At 39.1% G+C, this 24,360-nt stretch overlaps 1 protein-coding gene across 2 annotated transcripts in view; it reads left to right on the forward strand.

Moving 5' to 3' along the window:
• The window catches only part of SCAPER (S-phase cyclin A associated protein in the ER), a 142,855-nt gene that overhangs the window by 39,487 nt on the left and 79,008 nt on the right, over positions 1-24,360 (forward strand). For both annotated transcript variants that reach the window (XM_027698128.1, XM_027698129.1), the window contains exons 16-21: positions 1,862-2,017; positions 3,616-3,758; positions 7,731-7,812; positions 7,923-8,075; positions 9,262-9,369; positions 22,670-22,806. In XM_027698128.1, the coding sequence (XP_027553929.1) occupies positions 1,862-2,017; positions 3,616-3,758; positions 7,731-7,812; positions 7,923-8,075; positions 9,262-9,369; positions 22,670-22,806 (779 nt within the window). The remainder of the gene's footprint in view (positions 1-1,861; positions 2,018-3,615; positions 3,759-7,730; positions 7,813-7,922; positions 8,076-9,261; positions 9,370-22,669; positions 22,807-24,360) is intronic.

The following is a 24,360-nucleotide window of genomic DNA, read 5'->3' on the forward strand; positions in this document are numbered from 1 at the left end:
AGCTTTCTGTGTCCTTTAATAGTAGTTCTGTTTCTGTGTTTTGTACCACTGATGTTGTTAAGCAGCTGGAAATAGATAGAAACCTGCAGTTATTCTAAAATAAGTATTTTGTTTAGTGCTTTTCTGACTTAATACATAATTCCATAAGGTGAGCACTGGATGGGTGCTTTTTGGTTTGCCTCGTTTATATGACTTTGATAAACATTTTCAGCCAGCAACTAAACACCACACAACCACACACCTGTGGGGTGGGGGAGAGAGTCACAAGTGTAAAGGTGAGAAATGGGTTGACATAGGAACAGTTCCATAACTGAAGGGGGAAATCAATTTTAAGGAAAAGAAAAATAACAAAGAGAGATAAATATACCCAAGAAAGACAAGTGATGCAAAAGCAAATGACTGGCAGTCTCTGAGCAGTGACCCCCACCAACCTCCCCCCTGCTTTTGTTGCTGCACATCATGTCCTGTGCTCTCAAATATCCCTTTGCTCAGTTGGCCTTGACACTGTGCAAGCCCTGCTCAGCAGTAACTAAAACATCCCTGTGTTATCAGCACTGTTTCCAGCACAGATCCAAAACATAGTCCCATAGTAACTACTGTGAAGAGAATTAACTCTGTGCCAGCCAAAACCAGTACAATATAAATGAAATATTTTATTTTAAAGACTGTTTAGCCCATCTCCTTAAAACTAAAATGTTTCCTTGTATGATGAGCATGTATCCCAGCTGTGATTGATGCAGCTGTTCATCTGTATTATTCAAGACAAGCACAACAAAACTTTGATTAAAACTGATTTAGCTTTTTTACTTAGTTGCTGTTCCTGTCTCTTGGATTAAAATGATTTCTAGACGACCTAATTCACTCTAACATACCTTCATTATTATTTCATTACACAGTGTGACTTCTGTAATTATATTAACTAAATCACACTTACCATAATTCCCCAGAAAAGCAGATGTTTCATATATTGTGTGTGTTTAAATGTATAGGATCTGCTGCCTCGTGAGGCTCTTGTGTTGTGGAAATAAAGGTTAGTTGGGCCAGAAGGCTTTAGAGAAATAGCTGATGAGTAGGATAACTGCAGCCCATGGTAACTGTTGCTGCCCAGTTGGTTATCTAAATTCCCAGTGCTTGCTTGTTTACTGACCTGTAAAATCCATTCTGTAAATGGATTCTAGTCAGTAAACAAAGTTACAAATATTATCTTACTGCCCTTTATGTGATCTGTTGTTCTCTGTCCATGTATGTTTTAGTGTACACATTAAAGTTCTTTTAAGCCAGCCTTTTCTTTTTTTTTTTGTTCTTGTGTATTGCACTGTGCCGTGGTTGAAAAAGGTAATATATGTTTATGAAGTAGGCTATATGGATAAGAAATATGAAGACCATGAGCTTGGTTTTTTCTTACTCATACTATGTATAGTTTCACTTTTTTAATCAATAAGTACACATTTATTTAAAGTCAGATCAAAAGGCCTGTTAGATTCTACTAGCACTTACTTATTTTACTGATTTATCCATCTGGGATAAATCCACATGTTATGAATGAGAGAATAGGCTGATGAAATCTCATTGCTGAGAGGATTGGGAAGATTTTTCTTTATTTTTACCCAAAGTTTCTTGTTTTTCTCTGATACAATTCAGTTTCTCTTTTTATATTCTGTGGATTGTCTCGTTTAAAACAAACAAAACAATAAAACAAAACAACAAAAAACCCCCACCTTAAAAACCCTAAAGACTTATTCTCAACTTGGTAGTTTGAGAAATGTCCTACCAGTTTAATTATCGAATGGGTGGAATTCCCTAAGAACAAAACCTGTTTGAGCTTCTCAGGCCTTTTCTTGTGCTTTCTGATTATTTGCAGGTAAATGAAATTGCGTTTATAAACACCTTGGAAGCTCAGAACAAACGTCACGACGTGCTGAACAAACTCAAGGAGTATGAGCAGCGTTTAAATGAACTGCAGGAGGAGCGGCAGCGAAGGCAGGAGGAAAAACAAGCCCGTGATGAAGCAGTTCAGGTACAACATCTCTGGGGCTGAAGGGGGACTGGGAAACATGGGCTTGTGTTTTGTTTTGACTCTGCAGAGTCCTCCTTGCTTTCTGTCTTCCCTCCTTTGTTCAGCTTTGGAAAAGCACATTCTAATATGTTTCTCCTTTGAAATGTTTCTGTGGTAAAAGGGAGGAAGGTAAATCATAAAACCCCTATAGCAGGGGTGCCATAACTGCTGGGTAGGTGACTCGTGCCTGTCTTAAGGGTTTTTTGGAAAATATTTGTTACTTCTTCATAAACAAAATCTGTATGTTTTGGTGATAGTTAAAACTTTGAGAGAGGAAACAGTAAAATAGTCCTTAACATATGCCTGCTGTCATAATTACAGTACTTTTTGCAGGATCAGGGGAAACCACAGTGCAAATGTGTTTGTGTTCCTGGAGTTCTGGTTGCTTTTTGTTTGGGTTTTTTTTGTTTTAATGCAGCATTTCAGTACTAGGTTTTCCCAGCCTCATGCATCCATTTTTTTGGCACTGTTCTCCATGTTAGAATCTAAACCAAGCTTTCTTCTGATATAAACTCCTCCTCCCTCTCTAGACATATGTCAGATCACCACAACTGTAGCTCACCCCTGGATCCAGTTTCTGCCAGAGCTTAGTTCTTAGGCTTAGAAGCTGATCCTGTCTTCTTATTGAAACATGGGACATGTTACTGACTTCAGTGCTTCTGAGGCCATTTTTTGAGACAGAAGATACTCTAAAAGGGCTGGATAAAACTCTTTTTGAGAGATTATTTAGAAGTTTCTGGATTTCCAAGGTTCAATTGCATTATCAGTGAAAAGTACCCTTCTAGATTGTTTATTAAAAGCCTAATCCCAGTGATCCTGTTTTTTGTAGTTACTTATGTTCCCTTTTTCCAGATCACAGTTTTAATTGAATTCCTTTCTGTGGTTTTGGATTTTTTTTGGCTCTGTCTTCTCTCTACCCTTCTTTTAGCCCTTTCCTGGGTTGTGTAGGCATAGGTCTGTTCTTAGGCTGACAGTTGAACAGACACTGCAGACAGGATTTTGGTCCTAAGTCCCACTTATGGCCACACTGTTCTCTTTGTATCCTTTCTGCCAGACCAAGGATCAAGCTGATGCTTCCTGCTGTGCTTTTTCCATGCACAAGTTGCTTAACAGTTGAGCAAAGCCCTATATTTTGAGCCCTATATTTTGTTATTTCTTCATTACCTGTATCCTGTAGGATGTTTAAAATATTTTCAAATAATCTTATTGATGAACTAGACTCATCATCATGACCAGGCTTCGCGAACGAAGATTTGGGAAGGGCTCTACCCACGTTTGTTGCAAGTGAACTAGACTAATAAGCTTTTATATTGCATAGACTTCTTCAGAATGAGCAAAATATATGTTTAATTCATGTGTAGGTTAGTTCATCCAGCCGTGCTTCCAGTGTGCGCTCAAGCTTCTGAACAGGCTCACATGTGCATTTTATTCCATAAAAACGCCGTTCTTACTCCATCATGAAAGACAAAATGCAACAAGCAGATGTTAAATACAGTTTCTGTTAATTCCCTTTTAATTTTTCCCTAAAAGAAGAGTTGGGATTGTGTTTCCCCCGGCAGGAGCGCAAGCGGGCACTGGAGGCGGAGCGGCAGGCGCGGGTGGAGGAGCTGCTGATGAAGAGGAAGGAACAGGAAGCGCGGATTGAACAGCAGAGGCAGGAGAAGGAGAAAGCCCGGGAAGATGCAGCCCGGGAGAGGGCCAGGTAACTTGGCAATCATTTCTTTGGGTCCCTGCCCCTCACCATTCTCCTCTCCAGCAAACTGCACCTTCCCCAGAACAGCAGGACCCTCCTGGCTCGTCAGGAATTTCAAAGGTAGCACTGATCACTATTGATCGCTGTTCTTGATGAGTGGTTTGAAAGCAGAAATCAGGTGAGTCATCATAAATTCTGGAATAGATTTTTGTATTCCTTAGGTATATGCACAATGTTAAGATGCATGGCCAGGCTTCGTGAATGAAGATTTGGGAAGGGCTCTACCCACGTTTCTTGCAAGCGCGTTGGTGGCTAAAAAGGCCAATACGAGAAAGGCATGTCTGGTGGCAAAAGGGTTAAGATGCAAGACTATATGTTATTACATTCATCTAAGTTTTATTGCTGACAGGACCTTTTAGTAATTTGCCTTTTTTTATATTTTACCTTAGTTTTCAAAGGAAACAAGATTAACGTTCCCATGTTCCCCATTTGCTCCACTCTCCAGTAACTTCTGGACTTACTGGCATCAGTTGGATTTCACTATTTTGTAGACACCAGAGATCACATTTGTGAAGCACAAAGCTGGGAAATCAGGCTTCATTAATTCTACTGCCTGTGAACTACTTGGTTTATGGTTTTGTCCATAATCAAAAGTTCATAAAGAGGATTCCGCATGGGCTCTTCTCTCTCTTTCTTTTGTGCCAAAGATGAAATGCAGAGTGAACACTGGGTGTGAGAGAGGTTTACTTTCAAATCTGAAAGGGGAAACTACATTCTACTTGTTTAATTTGCCAAATTTTGTTTGTATTCACCTCCTATTGCTCCCTGTTTTCCTACAGTTCTCCTTCTACAGGCATTCCATAAAACTAGATAGAAGTTACATTTTTTTCAGTGACAGGTGTTACTAATGGTTCTTCATCCATTTCTGTTGTCATTACTTGTTTTCTTCAGAGTTGTCACAAAGGGAGTATTTTTTCTCCTAGTAAAATATTCAGAAATGTATTGATCACCTTTCATCTTCCAAAGTCATGAGTGACATCATAAAGAGATTTAGCTTTCCATTAGATGTGTAATGGATTCTGGATAGGATTTACAGCCTTTCCCAGGACTTCATGGACCTTTCCTCAGTGTATTGAGCCAAGTCACAATGGGATACAGTGAGTTGGAATGAATCCTGCAGTATCTTACTGTAGTTCACAGACACTTGAGGAGGGTTAGGACTGAGAGGGAGAGTTTGGTCGTGCTATTTTGGGAAGGTAGACACTGCATCTGTAAGGCTTCTGCATCTTTCTGGAATTTGAGGAAACCCTCACAGTGAGCAAATGTGAGATATTTGTCCCATTAACATCTTTGTCCTCTAAGGTCTTCTACAGTTAGAACTTGTCTAACAGCTCCAACCACAGAATTCTTCGCTCTTTTTGTTTAGTCAGTGTTAATCTACCACTTCCCTTTGTTGCACCCCAATTATTTCCTTATGATGTGTGAGAAACTGCAGTTTCCATTTCCCTTCTGTTAGTATTGTGTGTCAGCAAATTTCCTCTCTATTTGCTGCTATAACACTCAGTTTTCAAACACTTTGTACTTGATATTGCAGTACCGTGCTTGCACTTGTTTTTCTTTGCCAGATGCTGATTACACAGGGGAGATTTTGCCTTTTTTGTCTTTTTTTTTCCGGATAATTTTGGGAAAGAGTAGGAAAGAATGTATGTGTGGTGTCCTACAATCTGTTATGTCAGAATGGCTTCAGAGTCATTACATGTCCTTAATAACAGTTCTGGGGTTTCTCTAACAGAGCAGAATTAGAGGAGGATTCGGTCTCCTGGTTTCCAAGTTCAGGGAGGGATGAGCCTGACAGGAAGTTGGCTGTGCTGTCCCCTCCATCCTGGATTTCAGTGTGTTATGGTGGAACCTTGGGGTATCATTTGGTGTTTTGTTGGTTTTTTTTTTCCTGCTGCTAGGATTTAGCTTGTATCCTGAAGATTTAATACTTGCTGGAATGAGTAATTTTTGTAATATCTTCTTTAAGTTTCTTCAGTATAAGCTTTACCATGTGCATCTGGTGGTGATTAAAGCATCTGTATGAAAGGAATAGTGTACTTAAAACTGACTTTAAAAGCCCCTCTGCCCTTATGGTACATTAACTTGTTTCCAGTAAGGTTTTAGTTGTAATTTCAAAGTATTTTTATATTCCAGAGAGTTGAAATCCATAATATGGAAAATTTTGTTCTTGTCAATAGAAATCATATACTGTACCCTAACCATGTAAAAAGAATGCTTTCAAAAGGGCTTCTGCAGGAGTAATGTTGGTGCTTTATAAATGGAAACTTGAGAATTTTGTTTCAAATACTATTAACCCAAAGTATGCAATGATAATAATTTGTTTGAGTTTGTAGCATTAAACAAATACATAAAACCGAAGTGAAAGAAATAGCTAAAATAAGCTTTGGGTTTGGGTCACGTGTTAGTTGCGTTTTGTTTCAGCTCCTGGTGTGAGTCAGGAGCTCTTTAAAACACAAACAAAGGCTGTAGTTCAGTTTTCCTTTATACATCTCAGGGGAGACAGCACATAAACTACCTAATGCTTCTCGTCCATCATCTCTCCCTCACCCCCCACACCCAGGGCAATTGGAAGAGTTCACTTATTCTTTCTGAAAGAACAGTTGTTTAGTGTTTATCATGTGACTTACTTCCTCCCTCATGTTCTTTCCTATCTGCTTTTATATTTTCTGTGGCTTTTTGTTTTCAAATGTTATTTTATCTGAGCCTTCTACTTTTACGTAAACGATTTTGGGTTTTTTATCAGATTTCTGTTTAAGAAACAAAAATCCACACATAACAAAACCCATTGCAGTTTGGGTAATATTCCTTATGTTAACCTTTCTAGTTTTGTCACTCAATCTAATTTTAGAATGCCTTTTTAAAAGATGGCTGATGGCTTTGAATGACTTCATAGCTCAGTTTTACTCAAAGCTTTTGGCCCTTCAGAGCTGCCAGGCTTCTGGGAGAAGTGTTGCTCTCCCATCCCATTTCTTCTTGTACAAACAACATGAGTAGCTGACTGTCTTCCCTTGTAGGATTTCATAGCTCCCTTGGCTTACTGATCACTAGGAAGTTGTTCTTGAAACTGTTACCTGCAGGTTTCTGGTTAATTATGTATTATTATAGTAACAGATCAAGTTTACCTCCTGTTCTTTTCTCAGACAGGAAAGAACCCCCAATCTCTTCAACAGGTGATGCTTGGGGATTCACAGGCTGTTGTGACACCCACATGCCTGAGATCTGTGCTGGGGAGGGGAAGAAGAGTTGCTCAAAATGAAGAGGACAGCTGAAGTTTGAGGCATGATTCAGTTTTGGGGAGAGGGATGTAGGGCAGACAGGTTCAGTGAGCAAAGTAGGTCCTGACTGCAGTTCCATGGAGAAGGTGACAGATAAATGTCTCCTCTTTTGCTGTCCTTTGGTCTGTTGAACATTTAGAATTGCAGGATTCCAGACCATCAGTTTGTCCCTTACAGCTGTACCGTTTGATGTTGGTCAGAGTTTCATCTGTAAGTTCCTGTATTCAAACTTCCTCTGATGGAACGTTTCTGTAGAACACACTGCCCTCAGTGCTGGGAAGTTTCTTTTCAATTTGCTGTTCCACTCCTCCCCTTTGGTTCACTGACTGCAGCTGTTGGCTGAAGGATGCAAAGGGTGACATGGTCTCACATTCCTCACTGTGGACTATCATTGCTCTGATTTGGACTGAAGGATGGTCCAGGCTCTGCTACAGAGGTTCTGTGTCTGTCTTTATTAAATCATTCAAATGAAAATATCTGTATTCCCTGTTAAATAAGTTGCTTTTTGCTGTTTTTCTTTTCTCCTGAACCATCTTCAGCTTCATTTCTGGGGGTTTTTGTTCTCCACTTCTAACAGAAATCTGTCAGTATTATTCATGCTTTACATTACTGCAAGTTCTCCCTATTTTTCTTGTCTTTTGGTTAGAGATCGAGAAGAGAGGTTGGCAGCTCTTACTGCAGCTCAGCAAGAAGCCATGGAAGAACTACAGAAGAAGATTCAGCTGAAGGTATGAAAGGATACATTAGCTGAAAAATACATCCATTTTAATTTGCACAGTTTGATTCCACCGCAATTCAATGTGATTTTTCTTTGTTGCTTTGATTATTTTCCATTCAGCATGATGAAAGTATTAGAAGGCACATGGAACAAATTGAACAAAGAAAAGAGAAAGCAGCTGAATTAAGTAGTGGAAGACATGCTAATACTGATTATGCACCAAAACTCACCCCATATGAACGAAAGAAGCAGTGCTCATTATGCAATGTGATGGTAAGTTGGATCCAGGGGACACTGTTGGAATTGCTGGGCCAACCCAAGCCATGAAGGTACAAGTTGTGCTTCACTCACAGATGAGAGTGTTGCACATCTACTGTGTCCCCTCTGCTCTTGTAAAGTGCACCTTACTCTGGATTTTTCTATCTCTATAAATCTATAAAGGTGGGTTAGGGAGGATTTGAAAGAAGTGTAGAGTTGTGGGTGGAGTGGAGAGTGTGGGCAGTGCCCAGTTATTAGCTGTCTCTGCCAAGAAAAGCAAGAATCCTGGAGCATTGGATGGAAGGTAGTTGAAAGATAGATTTAAAGCCAAGTAAGGAATGTGGTTCTTTACACAGCAGGTAGCTGAGCTGTGAACACCTTGTTCTAAGATCCTGTGGATATTTGAATTTGCTGTGAGTTCAGGGGTTGATTGGACAGGTTTCATTGGATTGAAGTTCACCAAAGGATATGGAGAAACCACATCAAGCTCAAGAAATTCTTGAATTGAGTTTGGTTGGATGCTTAAAAGGGTTGGAAGGGAAAAATAGTGTCTGCTTTGTCTCCTCTTTTCCGTCATTATCTTATTTTTTGGTCACTGTTGGAAGCCTGGCAGATTTCCAACCTCACAGGATATCTCTGCTTGTGTCTGCCCTTCCCTGTATCCCAGGAAAAATGCAGAAGAGAAGCCACACACTCACTGAGCAGGAAGATGGGAGATCTCTTCTTGTTGATAACTGGTTTCACTGATTTGCAAGGACTGTGCATTATTGCAGCCTTATATGCTACTAAGCATTATTTCCTGTAATTGCTAAATTGAGCAAGATTGCTTGGGATCACCTCAGGCAGTGCTGGAACAGAAACTCAGGCTCAGCACACTGGAGTCCTGCATATACTCACTGATCGTGCATCTCAGAATGAAAATCCAATATATGAAGTTAGATTGAAGTAAGAATGAGATGAGAAGCCAAGATTTTTTAATCTATTATTACACTGCTGGCTAGCAAATCATTCTGTAATTTACTCCTAAGTCCTGCATAAAAGATGTTTATGTAAATTAGGTTGAGGAGTAAAGTACTGTGCTTGAATTTTCTGAACATACTCCTGACAAATTGGCATATTTTTTATTACATTTTAAATGCTGTTATTTATGGATGGTGGAATTTGCAAAGGAAAAATAACTACTAAGTCACTGTTGTTACAGATTTCATCCGAAGTGTATCTATTTAGCCACATTAAAGGGAAAAAACACCAACAAGCTGTGAGAGAAAACAGTAGTATACAAGGACGAGAGCTTTCAGATGAAGAAGTGGTAAGTTTTGTAATATTTTTTATATTATTTCTAGTTTTAAATGCCATTCAGCTGAGTAGCCTATGAAAGTCTTGAGAACTCTTATAAAGGAATTGAACATTTAGCATGGGAATCATAGCAGACTACTAATGAAAATGAATGAAAGAAACAGTGCATTCAAATACTGGCAATTGCCATTTGAAATAGATTCTCTATAAAATGTGACAAATTTCTATTAATCAAAGGCATTTTTCATCTCACTATAATCTTTTTATCATAAAAATCTGATATATTGCAGGTGTCAGCATCTCACATTTTTTCTTTGTTCCTTCTTGTTTCTGAAAATACCTCAGTCCTTCCTTACATTGTCAGATGTGATGTCCTGTGCATCAAGGTCCATAGTGCTCAAAACTGTAGTGCTAAATTACTTTAAAATGTAAGATTGGAAATGTTTTTTCAGTATTAACATTACTAAGAAGAGCAATAGTTAGTTTTTCAGTAGCTTCTTTGGAACAGTTGGCACTTCAGGTGATTTTTAGGAAGCAATTGAGGATGTTTCTTATTAAATCAAGAGACTGTGCTGTAGAAAACACACCTGAATAGTTGACTGGTTTAATTTTTCTTTGCTGCTGCCCAAATTGAACTACAGTGTTAAGTCAAGACCTTTTCTATGGGAATTTGAGTTCTGCCACATCCAAAAAAAATTGTGAATGCCTGTGTATTATACCTGTCAGGGGTCAGGAGGACATACTGAGCAAGCCAGTTCTTCAGTGCTGATTCAGATTTAACTTAGTCATGTTTGGAAATCTGTTTCCAGCCAAGCTGATTCTGATGACTCCGTTCAGTTGTCGTAATTTTTTTCACTTTCCTTCACAGTTTTTGTTACTATTTTTATGTACTAAAATATTTGTGTTTACAGCTTCTTACATCCTGTTGTAACAACTTTTCTTTTTTAAAAAGCTTTGGAGAGTTAGGTCTCTGAGGTCCTGAAACCCACAGGGGTGGTTCTTGGTTATCACTGAAAGAACAGAAAAAGATAATTGGAGAGACACCGGAGTCTGGAGGGTTAAATGTTTGCTGAGCTGCACTTTGCCACCCCTTCCCAATAGTTATGAAAGTACATAAGCTGTTTTTTCAGCTTCTTTTTAGTGGGCAGTTGTGTGATTTTGGATTTGGTGTTTAGGTGCCAGGTGTACCTGACTGGATATATAGGAGGAGGCTCCGTGCTGCATCCGTTTGCCTGGAAACACAAGCTGGGAGGCCAAAGTGTGGCCAGTCTGGAGCACTGGGATGGGCTGGGATCTCTCCAGCCTTTGCTGGTGTCTGTCTGGCCACTGGTGACTGAACTGTGGTTCTTGCTGGGCAGCTGGCTCAGATGAATCTGGAGGAAAACAGTGACCTGGATTTCCTTTTGATTTAGCATTATCCACTCTACACAACACGTGATGTTGTAGCTTAACAATTCCAGCTTCCCGAAAAAGGCATCACGTACCAACAGCTGCTTTTGCACCCAGCTGGTGGAAACAGAAGTTCCACTAGAGGGCACAGAGATCCTGATTTTTGTGGTGTCCAACATCATGTGCTTAAATCCAGGGTTTCTCAGCAAAAAATTTTGTTGTGAACTTAAGGCCAAGTTTAAGGTTAAATGTATGTTTTTCTTGAATAATAGTGCAGGAGAGAAAAGAGAGAACAGTTCTAACTGAATGAACAGTTTGAGGATTATGATAGCAGATTTTAATATTCTTCAGCAGGTGCGTAATATTTAGCATGCTGGCAACATAGGGATGCTTCCATTGTTAAATATTTTATATATTATGTATAGCTATATTTCAATTAGTCTAACATTCTGAGTTATATTATTGTAATCTGAAATTTCCTTGGCTTGAGGCCCTCTCTGCTTTTCATTACTTATTATTTTTTCCCAAGAGCAGTAGTAAGATAGACATGTTAGGGATATGGTCACTGTAACATAGGAAAGCAGTTTTATTCATTGGAGCAGTCTGCTTTGTGTACCTCTTTATTCAGCATGCACAGTTAATGCCACCTCCACAACTAAAGCCTTCAGTAACTTCTCAAGTTTTGAAATAATTGAGAAAAAAATCAAGAGTATTACATAGAAGTAAAACCATATCCCGAGGAAGCTTTATAATACTCATAGTTACTTATTTATCACTGTTTTCAATTTTTTAGTCAGTGAAGGTAACTCTAGTGAGAACATACTTGTACTACTTAAAGTTATTGCTTGTCATCTGTGATGTCTTTAGATTATATATGTCTTGTCTGTGACCCTTCTTCTTTGACAGAAAAGATTTTATTTATATCACCTTTGACCTAATAAAATTTCACCTTTAACCTTATGCACTTGACACCCCAGATAACTTGCTCTTGATCTCTGACTCATTTTGTGTTCAGCCTGCTCAGTATAATAGGGAGCTGCCTAGAAAGAAAGCTTTTTTAAAATTGTAATCTGATCATAGAGTTTCTTTGTTATTACTTGAGAAATCACAGGACTGGAGATATTTTTGTCTGTATTGGTGCCTCAGAAGGTAAGATTTAGGTATCTCCTTAAGACTTCAGAAACTGATTTAAATAAATGGTTATATTGTCTTCACATGTTAAGGATTGTTTTTGGTTGATTTGACTGTAAGCAAAAAGTTAAAAACTCTACTAAATGGTCATTGACACTGAATTTTCCAGGCTGAGTGGATGCTAGGATTTGATCTTGCCAGATAGAAAAAGAAACTGATACAAACTAGGGCTTTTCCCTTTGCTGTAGCATCTATAAGTTCTGTACTTTTACAGACATTTTCAGAGCTAAAAGCGGACTTCATGTTGGAGCAGTGTCACATTGTTTTGGAATTAAACGTGTATTGTGTTTACTTCCATCAGTGAGGTGAATTCACTTGTGGTGTGATATGTTTGGTGAAACCCACAAACAAAAGAGTTTTGCTTTGAAGGAAGATACTAAAAATGAAAAAGCGTGAAGTTCTTTCTCAGATTGTGTGACAGCTTCGTTTCACCTCAGCCTTAGTCTTCAGCTGAAGCAGGTGGAGATTTCTCTTACAGCGAACACCTATGGGTTTTGAAACATTTTGAAACATGTGCAAGCAAATTAAAGTTCTGTTCACATTTTTTACTTCCTTTGTAACTTTGCTTTTGTCTGGCCTTTTATAGATAGATTAATTCACATAGTTGGTGAAAAGTCTTCCAGCAGGCTAAAAGCCATCTTTCCTTCCCTGCCTTTCTGAAGCTTTCACTGTCCCACATGGTTTCACCGTGATCTTCGGTGCAGTAACAACGTTCTGTCTCCATTATCTCTCCCTGCTTAAATGCCTGGCTTCTTCCATCAAACTCTCAGCTTTCCCTCCTTTTTGCATTGCCATTTTCTGTGCTATTGATTTCCCGTCCCCTCTCTCAATATCCATATTGCTTTCAGCTCAGCAAAAGATGTAAACAGTGTAAGCAATTTGCTTTCATTGGCTTCACTGGAATCAATTAGTATGTTTGTAGTCCTGACTAATTACTTTGCTGAATTAAAGCCTGTGTGACACAAAGACCTCACTGAGAAGGTGCCTGTGAAAGCCACAGGACAACACCTGGTGATTTCATTAGGCTGAGGGGTCTCTGCAAGGACCTTGTAGATGTTTGCTCCCACTTGTAGCTCCTATTGATTCATTTTTATGCCCCTCTGCTTTCCCTTTTGTCTTTGCCTTTCTTGCCTGTCCTAGTTTGCTTTGAGAAACACCCCTAAGATCAGTAACCCTTACAGTTTGCTCCCTTTGAACCATTGTCCCAGCTCTTGTCTGTATCTCCTGGCATTTATTTATATGCCACGGTTTAAAGGTACTTTTAGAATATAAATCATGTCATTCCATGTGGTCTATGAATGTTTCCAATAAGTGAAAAGTACTTCTAAAAACCAGATGAAATAGATAACTTGGCAGGGGTTGCTTAATTTATATAAGGTGCCTGCTAAAATTTTATGTATTCTGAAGCAGGATGGAGGAATATTCATGAACCTTTGTTTGCATATGTGAAAAATGTGCTTTTTTTTTATCAGGGAAGAAAACTGACTCTATTGTCGTTATATAAATGAAACAAAGAACTTCTAAGAGGTGTATTTAGATCAAATGAAAACATAATCCCATGATGGAGCAGAGAGGTGGTTGTTGTCTGAAGACTGACAGCGCTAAAATGCGAGGATTTATATAAAGACATGGTTGGTTGAGCCCACCCACGTTCCTTTGAAAAAACCAGCTGGCCAGTGCCTAGAGCTGCCTCAGGAGTGTTTGCTGCCCAGCTGGCCGGGGCTGCAGCGTGAGCCTGCCCTGGCACAGCCCTGCCCAGGGCACAGGCTGGGATTTACACCCTGTGCTGTGCTGGCAGCTCCCCCGGGCAGGATGGGGCTGCTGCAGGATGTGCTGGGAGCCAGCCTGGGCAGGGCTGTGCTGGGCCATGTGCTGTGCCAGCCAGGTGAGGGTCACAGCCAGCACAGCACAGGCAGAGCTGATGTTGGTGGCAGTTGGAATTTCTAAAAGCTTTTCAGGGGGGAGGAGTTGTCGTTCTGGGAGAAATGGAACTGTTTTCTCCAAGTTATGTTCCGCTTCCGGTATTTGTTGCAGAGGAAATTACTGATGGAAAGAGATGTGGGAATAGTTTCATACCTTACCCTTGCTCTTTTTCTTCAGTATTTACAAGGAGCTTTCTTGTCTGGGACATGATGATGCCTAGACTTTGCTAAAATTTTTTTTTTAATTTGCTATGTTTTCATTAACAATTAAATATAACTGTTGTTTTAGTGCTTCAGCCTTAGCAGTATTGAAAAGAATGCATTTGTTTTCCTTTCTGAATCAGTGTTTTCAAGTTCTTCTATTTAAATGAATAACAGTGTTCTATGAACTCCTTTGGTAACCTGTCTAAAAGATATGATTAAGCAAAGTGGAAAATAATAATAATAAAGATTATTAGTTTTTTTAGTGTTATCTAACAGAGGAGTTTGAGGTATTTATACCCATGGGTATGTGGTCTTTTAAAAATTATTACACACAATTAATAGTTCTCTTTTTTGTTCTGGAACATTCATGTGTATGTTACATGTCTACTTGTATTCACAGAGTCACTGAATGGTTTGGGTTGGAAGGGACCTTAAAGCTCATCTTGTTCCCACCCCCTGCCATGGACAGGGACACCTTCCACTATCCCAGGTTGCTCCAAGCCCCATCCAACCTGGCCTAGGACACTTCCAGGGAAGGGGCAGCCCCAGTTGTGAAGTCTGTGTGCCCAATGTTTGCAGCCCTGGGTGTGTTTGCACCTCATCTCTGGTGACATTTGCCTGCTCTGTCAGGCCAGTGCAGTACAGGGAGATGATCCCGGCTCAGCTCTGGTGGTACAGAGCACTGAAGCCAGTTCTGGGCAGTGTGGTGGTGCAAATTATGGTTTGGTCATATGTAGAACAATATTCCTGTGTCTTTTATCCCCAGACTTACAGAATATAGACTTCATTGTAAAGTCATTTTTTTTTCTTGGCATCTGATTATAGTTCTCCAACAGTAGCCCATTTTTCTTCTCTGTGGCTCAGTGGAAGCAACCTGTAAATCACTTGCAAACAAGAACTCCCCCATCCCAGTAAAGCCTCAGGTTCTGGTTGAGTTGGCTTTACTCAAATGTTTTTTTCCTGAGGAAGGAAGGATTATTTTTTAGAGAAGGGTTGTGTGTTGCTAGAGGAGTGGAATTGGGCCAAGCATCTGTGGTCCATTTTTTGTTTATGGATTTTTCCTATCTGTTGGATACCTGTGGTCCTTTCAGCCCAGGAACTCAGGCCATGTCATTCTGCTGGGAATACTTCTGCCCTAGAAGAAGCTGTCATGAACAATCAAGTAATTAGAAAGTCTAATCCACGGTGCAGCTTGCAGAAGGTCTCTCAGTGCTCCATACATCAATTCTGCTTTGTTGTACTTTGTGTAGCAGTAGCTTCTTACCTTTAATTTATTATAAAGTGTTGTTTTTCTTGGCAAAAACGTACGTGATTAATTGTTTATTGGCTGTGCCTTTAATTGTGATAGATCAGTGCCAGCAGCTGCACCCTTCCTCATTTTGGCTTGGATGTCTTGGTTATTCACAGCCAGTAAGAAAAACTACTGCTGGCAGGACCAACTGCACTCTCATCTCCCCGTTCCTCTCGGTTGCCCTTGCAGCCACATGATAATGTCAGTGCCTTCCAGCTTTCCTCCCTCGCCTGCAGGGATGCTTTCCATGGCCAGGATGCAGAATTCTCATTCTCACAGAGGAAACACCTTTCCTTTGCTTTCTGTTGCCCCATTTTGGAGCGACAAGTGGGAAAGGGAATGATATTAAATATTTGAAGAAATATCTGAACCTACTGTTAAGAGTATTATTTGCTATTTGTCCTAGTGGCAGACTGTTGTATCACTGAGTTTAAGGACAAGCAAGGTGACTGAAAGAGCAGTCAGTACTAGCAGTAAAAATAGTATTTAGTTTGGACATGCTGAAAAGGAGGATCATGAAAAAAATTAATTAAATTCAAGATGTGAAGGAAATAGTATGTGAATATTCATTACTTTATAACCTATTTCTTCATATATGTATCAACTATAATAACTCTTATTAATGGTAACGTTATAATGGTAACCTTTTCTTTATCTGAATCCTCATATTTTGGGGTGGATCATCACTTGTGGTCTTATAACAGTATTTGATTTCTTTATGATTAAGAATTAATGATCATTTGTGTTTCAAGCTGTCATTGTTTAAAATCGAAATGTGCTTCTGATATAACTCACAGTCTGCTTCAGCATCTGTTTTCCATACTAAATATTGTCCTAGGCTGTGAGGAAAAAATAAAATACTGAGGAGTTTTGTTGAAACATGTAGTAAAATCATGAACAAATATTCCTGTGGTAATGTGATTTAGAACTGAGCCTTTAAAAACCTTAAAAATTTGGCAAATATGTCCCATAAGTGATTATATACACAAGTAAGAAACCATTATTCCTGACATTGGTAATAAATATTGAAAACATATTTAAATGATTTTCTGCAGTTATAGGGGGGTGTTTATTTTGTAACAGGTAGAGGTGTAGAACCAAAAGGTATTGTAGACTTCAGAATACTTACCAATTGATTTGTTAGAATATATTCCTTATGTACCTTACCTTTATGGAAAATACTCAGTTTGATATATGTATTTTTTATTAAAATGGTAAATGAATGACAGCCATTATTGTGTGATATAAGCTACTACAAGTATTTCTTTATAGTCTTCCTCATGTTTATATATTAATGCTGATATAAGGGGCCAAGTAACAACAAGTGTTTGAGTGTTCTGAATATGGAATTGAGGTAAATAGCTAGAGTCAGATGTTTTTCAAGTTACCTTGGTCTGCAGAATTGGGTTAGAAAACTTATAAGAATGCCTTTTCTTTCAGAACTTGGGGATTCAAGGTTGGAAAGAATACAAAAATAATAAGAATAACCAGTCTTATGGTATTCTGGCACTCCTGCTTCAGTGCTGGCCAGAGTCCAGAAATACGGGAGGGAATGAAAATGAAAAAATAACAGAGGAAAAAACCCTATAAACTCTTCAGATTCAGGAAGGTCATTCTGGCTCCGTTTTTCGAGTGAAAGTCCAATGGCTGGGAAGGTTTTCCACTTAAATGACATGGTTAGTTTATAAATAATGGAACCAGGGTTAACTGAGCCCTGGCTCACACTCTGTGTGGGATGGACTGACAGGGGACAGTCAGACCTTCCCCTGCCTGGAGCTGGACAGAGGATTTCACTGCAGAGCTGCTTTGTGGGACCCTCCAGAGCTTAGAGGAGGCACCAGAGAATCCCTGATAATGCTGGGTGCTGGTCCTGGCCACTCCTGCCAGCACCTGGCTGGGTTTTCAGAGCCTGGCTGTTCCTGTACGTGTGCGTGGGAGAGCCAGCCCAGCCCAGAGTGTGCCCAGGGACCTGCAGTTCCAGCTGCCCTACAGCAACACAGCCAGGCTGGGATTTTCTTCTTGGCTCAGAGGCTTTGCTGCAAGATTGTCCTGCCTACACAGGCTCACCCCAGGCAGAATTCATAAAAAGGCAACACTTACTTAACAAGAAAGGAACGGGAAATAAATGTTTGTGTTACGCTCAGTCCTAACTTTAGACTGAGGAATTTCGTTGGGAAGGATTCTGCTTGGCACACTTCACAATTTAATAATGTTGCTATGAATATTTGCTGAGTAGTGAAATAGTAGCTTATAAGTAATACAGACAGCCAAGAAGTGTCATAGTCAGACATGGGGTAGGAACATAATTTTGCAGTTGTGTTCTGCTTTGATAAATACTTTATTTATAAATACTTACATATCCAAGGTTTCATCTGCAAGGACAGGTACGTGGATGCTGCTGCTGGAATCAGGATATTAAATGGGTAGAGCTAGTGAAGAGTATTGGTGTTGTGAATAGGTATTGTATGAAGAGGATGTCAATTAGGAAATTTCTTCTCCAGCTGTTGTATTTTATATAGATTACTGAGGTTCAGAATCCAGTTTCTGGTATGGTTTTCCTCATCCAAGCAGAAGTGGACCCTACTCAACTATATAGCATTTCAGCATTTTGTACTTTTGCTACACTGTTCGTGGAAAAACTTTGCAATTCTATTTGTTCTGCAGTCTGAAAATGTATTGCAGAGGATATTGATTATAATGCTGTTATTCCTGTAAATGTAAACATGTCAGGTAAGAAAAAGGACTGTAATTCAGTGTAGAGAGAAAAGCATGATTGTAAAAAGTGCTTAGTCAACGAAAATTATCAACTTCACAATATGAAATAAGCAGGGTAGATTTTCTATTTCAGGCAGTTGAATGGGACTAGGCAATAACCAGCAAGAATGTGACTTCAGGGGTGACCTTATTAGTTTTAGCTTTAATGGTTTTGGCAACTCAATTTCTCTTGTAGTTTGTAGATGGGGCCCATCTGTCGCATTTGGAAAGTTTCAGGATCCTCAATGACTGCGAGTCAGACTGGTTGAGGATGGAGGGAGAAGGGAGAAAAAGCAAAGACATTTTTTGTAAATAACCTAATTTCTGTCTGCTTCATGGTGGCTGCAGTTTTACATGTGCATTTAATGTTAGTCTTTAGCACCTTGCTTGTAAACCAAGTATTGAAACTTTTACAGGAAATTTATGTCGTTTTAAAAATTACTTCGGCATTATATAAAAATTATTAGAGGTTATATGGCTTTGTCAAATAACAACATGTGTCTATACACAATGCAGTTAAATATCACATGGTATGTATTTACTATGTTACTTTTCTGCTTCATAGCCTTTTCAGCTAGAGTCTGAGAGTCTCCCTCTAAGAAGCAAGTCCAGTAAACCTGGGGATTTTTAGAAGTAACCCTTAGCTTTGATGAGTGCCCATAAATAACACTGGAGACAAATAGCATGAGTATTTCTACTCTCATGGGTTGCTGAGCCATCATCACATTAGTATACACAGAGGAACATATACAGGGGATCATGAAGGAATACATTAGCCCTCTGTTCTTGTTTCCATATTTTGCAGCTGTACATCCCAGCATAGAACAATCTGGCTGCTCTTTGTGGCACAGATTCTGCCATCTCTGGGAAAGCTGATCCCTTGTTTTGTGCCAGCATTGATTTCAGCTGCGGGGCTGAGGGGATGAGTAGCAAGTATGAAAAGTGATGGCAGAAATCTGATCCCTAATGACCATCATAGCTGATTCTGTTTTAATCCTGAGATAGAGAGTGTTCTGTTAGGATAAAACCAGCAAAATTCATAAGCTTTTAAAACAGAGCTTTAGTGAAATTGTGCAGCTAAAACTGATAGGACTGAAACTGCACTGAACATTTTCAAGTAGGTGTGAATACAAATCTTAATGATAGAAGATTTCAGTAAAAAAGAACCTCTACTTAATAATGCTTTGCATTTTTAATGGCCTAAATTCTCCAAAGATCTGGTGTTTTACTAATACGTGGGGATTTGGGGCCAGAATGTGCTCAGCATAGCACAGAATCAGGCCAATAATGACCCTTCACTTGTCATAAAGACAAACTCAGAATGCTTTTAGGGAGAGGGTAAATTAATTTAGTCTCAGAAATTCTTACAACATATAGCATTTACTTATATAAAAATAATAACAAAAAATAGTGAAAGGCTTTCAGGAAGAGGTGACTGGGTTACTTACTTCTGCATTACCTTTATTAGAAATACACCCCCTGAGACTGAGGAGTTTTGTTATTGCTTAAATGAAAGTTTGCTTTGAAAACACTGCTCTGGCCTCACTCCCTTTGGTTGATACTTTTGTGGTATGTTAACCTGTCCAACTAATGGCCATGCAGGTAAAATTACTCATTAATTTAGTTGTTTAAAGGATGGGACATCCTGTGCTTCAGTGTGACTCAGTGGATTTTAAAACCTTAATATTTTCAGGTGACTGGTAGGAGGTTAGTAAAACATGAGAGTAAATATTTTTCCCCTGCTTTGAAGGGTGCAGTGGCAGCAGCTCTCTTCAGGTACCAGTTGTCATCCAACACCAAGCTATTAATTTTACTTGTTTCACACCTGAGTGGTGTCGATCTGCCCACTGTGCTAATCCCACGCTTTGATCTGTACCTTCAAGAAGTGACTGTTTTTGTGACACAAGGTATTATTACTCTAGTCTGCCTTTAATGAGCTGTATGTATGAGGTCTGATCATATCCCAAACCGCCACACGTGAAAGCTGAGAACTCTGAGAAACATCCTTCCCGGAGGTGCCTGAGTTCATGTGAACAAACGGGTGTGACCACGGGCTGTGCTCTCTTGGCCCCACAGGCTGGGGGATGAATGTGCTTGGTGAACCCTGGAGTTCTCTTCAAGTCCTCTGCTAAGCCACAGATAAGATGATGAAAAAGGAGATGAGTGTCCAGGAAGGGGATGCAGGGCTTTGTCTCCCTGATTCCTACCCAGCACAAGTGTGACCCCGTGCTTGCAGTGCTGCCCCTCTGGGAGGGTGGGGGCCATTCCACGGTGCAGTGGCCACTTCATTCCGCTCTGCTGGCACTTGGAAGAAACAATAGTTTGAAGATCCAATGAACCAAAGTACCAGTTTCACTGTTGAACAAAGATGTAGAGCTACAGTAACCTTTGTTCTGTGTGTTACAAGTGCTGCATCTCACTGGTGAGGTGTGAGCTAAGCTAAGGGTGGTGCAAAGGCGCACTGGTCCCGCTTGGAAAGCAGGGATGTACCCACGCAGTCCCACCGAAATAATTCATAAATATCTGTTTTAATAGATGTCACAGGTGAGGCTTGGTAGCAAAGCAGTAGTGCCATAGTCTGTTCTGAGGAAATCCTTTCTTTTCTCAACACTGCCAGACCCAAACGCATTGTTTCCTGTGAAGTTTGAATCTTATGACCAGGCTTCTGGTTTTTAAAGGAAATTTAGGGGAAAAGCTAATTTTAAGTGGGCCACATCTCTCTAAAGAGACAAAATTGAACTTGGATTTCATAGTCAGGACAGGGATGGTGAAGGGACTTGAACACAAGTGCTGTGAGGAAAGGCTGAGGGAGCTGGGGTTGTTGAGCCTGGAGGAGGCTCAGGGGAGACCTCCTCCCTCTCTGGAACTCCCTGACAGGAGGTTGTAGCCAGGTGGGGGTCAGGCTCTCTCCCAGGAACCAGCAGCAGGACAAGAGGGCTGGGTCTTAAGCTGTGCCAGGGGAAGTTTAGGTTGAATATTAGGAAGAAATTTTTACAGAGAGAGTGATCAGCCACTGGATTGGGCTGCCCAGGGAGAGGGTGGATTCTCCGTCCCTGGAGGTGTTTAAGGTGAGACTGGATGTGGCAGCAGTGCCATGGGCTGGGAACCACGGCGGGTTTGGATCAGGGGTTGGACTTGATGATCTCAGAGATCTTTTCCAACCCAGCTGATTCCCTGATTCTTTGATTCTGTTCTGCACTGCTACAGATGGGTTAAGAACTAACTCATCACAAACTCTTACCCTCCTGACTCAGACTCACAGGCACAGCCTTCTGAGATACCTTTAGGAAGTACTTCTTGCTAAAATTAAATAATATTAAGGGCAGGGAAAATGCTTACAGCAGCTGTTAGAATGATGTTACCTATGGCTACAGCAATATATAACAATATGCACAGCTTGAAGAACTTCAGTATTCCTCAAATACATTGAGGACAAAGTGCTCAGGTGTGCTGGGAGTTATCCAGGGTAGCAATGGAGCAAAGTGAAAGTTGATGTTACTTTTAGAATTTGCTTAGAGTATTATGCTGGATTACTTATGTCTAATATTAATTCAATATTCATTTTGCATTTATATGATTTAAGATACTTACTTCATTTACTCTTTTCACCAAATATATATATTGCAAGGTTATATCATGCAGCAATGCTTTCCAAAAACTAAGTGGTCTTTTTCCAGGAAATTTCAGAGAGATTTATTTTGTTTTCAACAGGCATAGTATTTTCCTCAATCAGTGAAAGAAAATATAGGTTGTTTTCTGGAAAATGCTGTCTATAAATTTTTTAACACTTCACCTTTTACTTTGAATTTTAAGGATACTTACCAAAAAGGAAGGAATAACCACTTCTGATTGTGACCCTAATCATATTCAAGGCTAAATTATCCTAATAAGCAGTGGTGACCTGTACTTCATAATATGTTTGGTATTCTACAAGAAAACAGATATAAGACTCAGTGCATTAAAAATTGTGTAAATACATTCTAATAACTGGCATTAAACTAATTGTTTACATTTCTTTTGTGAGAAACAGATTTTACCGATATTTTACTTAAATTCAGAGTTGTTAATGTGAGAGGAAAAGTAATATTCCCATTAATAAATGGTAATATTGTAAGTAGTAAATAATTTCAATGTATTTTAATGAAGTTAAGACAAGTTTAGATTTTCATGAGGAGTTAAAATAAAAACCAGAATTAGTTTCTTTAATATAATGAATTATGTTAGTAGAGCAGGTTTCGTGTAGATATAAAGGGCAGCTTGGAGGAGAGAAGATGTCAGCTTGGAGTTCATACTTGTTAAATGACAGTTTCTTGAAAATAAGGCACAGTATTTATTCTTCTTTTAATAATTATTCTCCCTTTTTAGAAAATACCCATGATTTGTTGTCTCCAGTGTAAAATAATCTCTTTCCCAAGATCTATTTTAAAATTTGACTTCATTTTCATAACCTCTTGTTAAATATCATAAACGGGACAAAAATAATACTGTTTTTTCCTGGCAAGATAATATGTGACCTCCATCACATACTATAACATTAAATATTATTTCACTGTTTTCTGCAGGAGCACCTGTCATTAAAAAAGTACATTGTGGACATTGTGATTGAGAGTTCTGTTCCTGTGGAACCATTAAAAGATGGAGAGGAGAAACAAAAAATTAAAAAGAAAGCCAAGAAGCTAAAGGCACGGATGAACTCCAGGTAGTACAAATTCCTTTTTATTTTTTTTTTCTCCTTTAAGTTTTGTTCTAAACTTTACCTTTTGTCCTTTAGTATGAGTGCAGTGGAAGGCTGAAAAAAATGTAAAATTATTTGCTTTGGGAGTGTCTTGAAAATAACACTGATGAGCCTAATTTATGGCCACTTTCTCTGATTGAGAAAGAAAACTGAATATCGATCTGGAGCCCTTGGTTTCACCTGTTAAGAGCTTTTCTCATAATTGGATGCCAGTGCCCTGCCAAAACTGTAGCCTCTTCTAGCATACAATAGCATGTTTAAATTTGTGTAAACCATGCCTATTTTTCTTTCTAGCCATTGATTTTTAAATGAAGTATCAAAGAAAATCAATAGTAATCAACAAATAGGAGTCAGCCTGCTGTGGTGTCAAATCCCATGACTAAATTTAATCATTTTTTGTTGCCTGTCACAACAAGAAGAATAAAAATATCTTAAAATGGAAAGTGAGCTGTCAGACCTGCAATTTGTTCTTAGTCTAAAAAGTGACATCTGCAAATCAGTGTGATGTGCAGGACATCATTATATCATGAACTGGCAGTGTCACTCTAGAGCTGAACAGTGCCCAGCCGAGGTTAATACTTAATTGAATATTGTAATATATTTTTGCATTTCTCTCTAAAAATACTTCTCAGTAGCTTAGAGTCATTGTTATGTATTTTCCCTGCCTTCTTAAGCGAGAAGGGCTTCAAAGAAGAGAAAAACACCTGCGTGGCTTTTTAGAGCTACAGTAAAAATGAGATGTTTTATTAACTCATCATAGTGCTAATAAAGGCACATCAGTCTTCAAAAACACAACACTTTTACAATGTATTACTGGTTTTGATTGCTTTCCTCTTTGAATGAACAAATCCACTGTCTGAACAGCACATTAGAACACACTGTTGAAAGTGGATAATGTTCTTCCAGGTTTCTGATTGCTCAAGATGCAGAGTTATTCATATGACCTGTTGATTTAATGCAGTTACTGGGTCCAATCTCCAGAGCTGCTTCTGCTGAATTTAGTCAAAGATTTGTCAGACCTCAGAATACAGGTTCAAATGATAAATAGTTTGTTATTGGCACTGAGAGGAGAAAAACTTTTTCAGAACAACTTGAGTTCTTACGTGTCAGACTGCTGGGTGAGTCAGCATATTCATCATGAAAAATTGTAATTAAAACAGTAATAAAGGGGCATCATTTTACAAAGGTGATGTACTGTTTAAAATACAGTGAAAGCTTCAAAATCTAAGAGGAGTTATCTTGGCAAGACATGAAATCCGTGTTCTTTAGGCTTGTTTTTCCTACTAAAGGGTGACTAAACTTTTCAGTGGGTTTGCTGTCCTGGAAGATAACTCAGAGTTAAATTGAAGATTTCACCATGAGTTTTCTAATCTCAACACAAAAGGCTTACTAATAAAAATGTCCACTAGTGGTATAAAGCAAAGGTATTTTGTTGTTGATAATTTGGAGTTTCATAGGTGTTAGTAGATTATTTACAGACCATGTTTTAGTACATATCTACAAGTTTCCCTATTCCCT

The sequence above is a fragment of the Neopelma chrysocephalum genome, unplaced genomic scaffold, assembly GCF_003984885.1.
Source record: "Neopelma chrysocephalum unplaced genomic scaffold, ASM398488v2 Primary Assembly neopelma1_124, whole genome shotgun sequence".
Classification (NCBI taxonomy): Eukaryota; Metazoa; Chordata; class Aves; order Passeriformes; family Pipridae; genus Neopelma; species Neopelma chrysocephalum.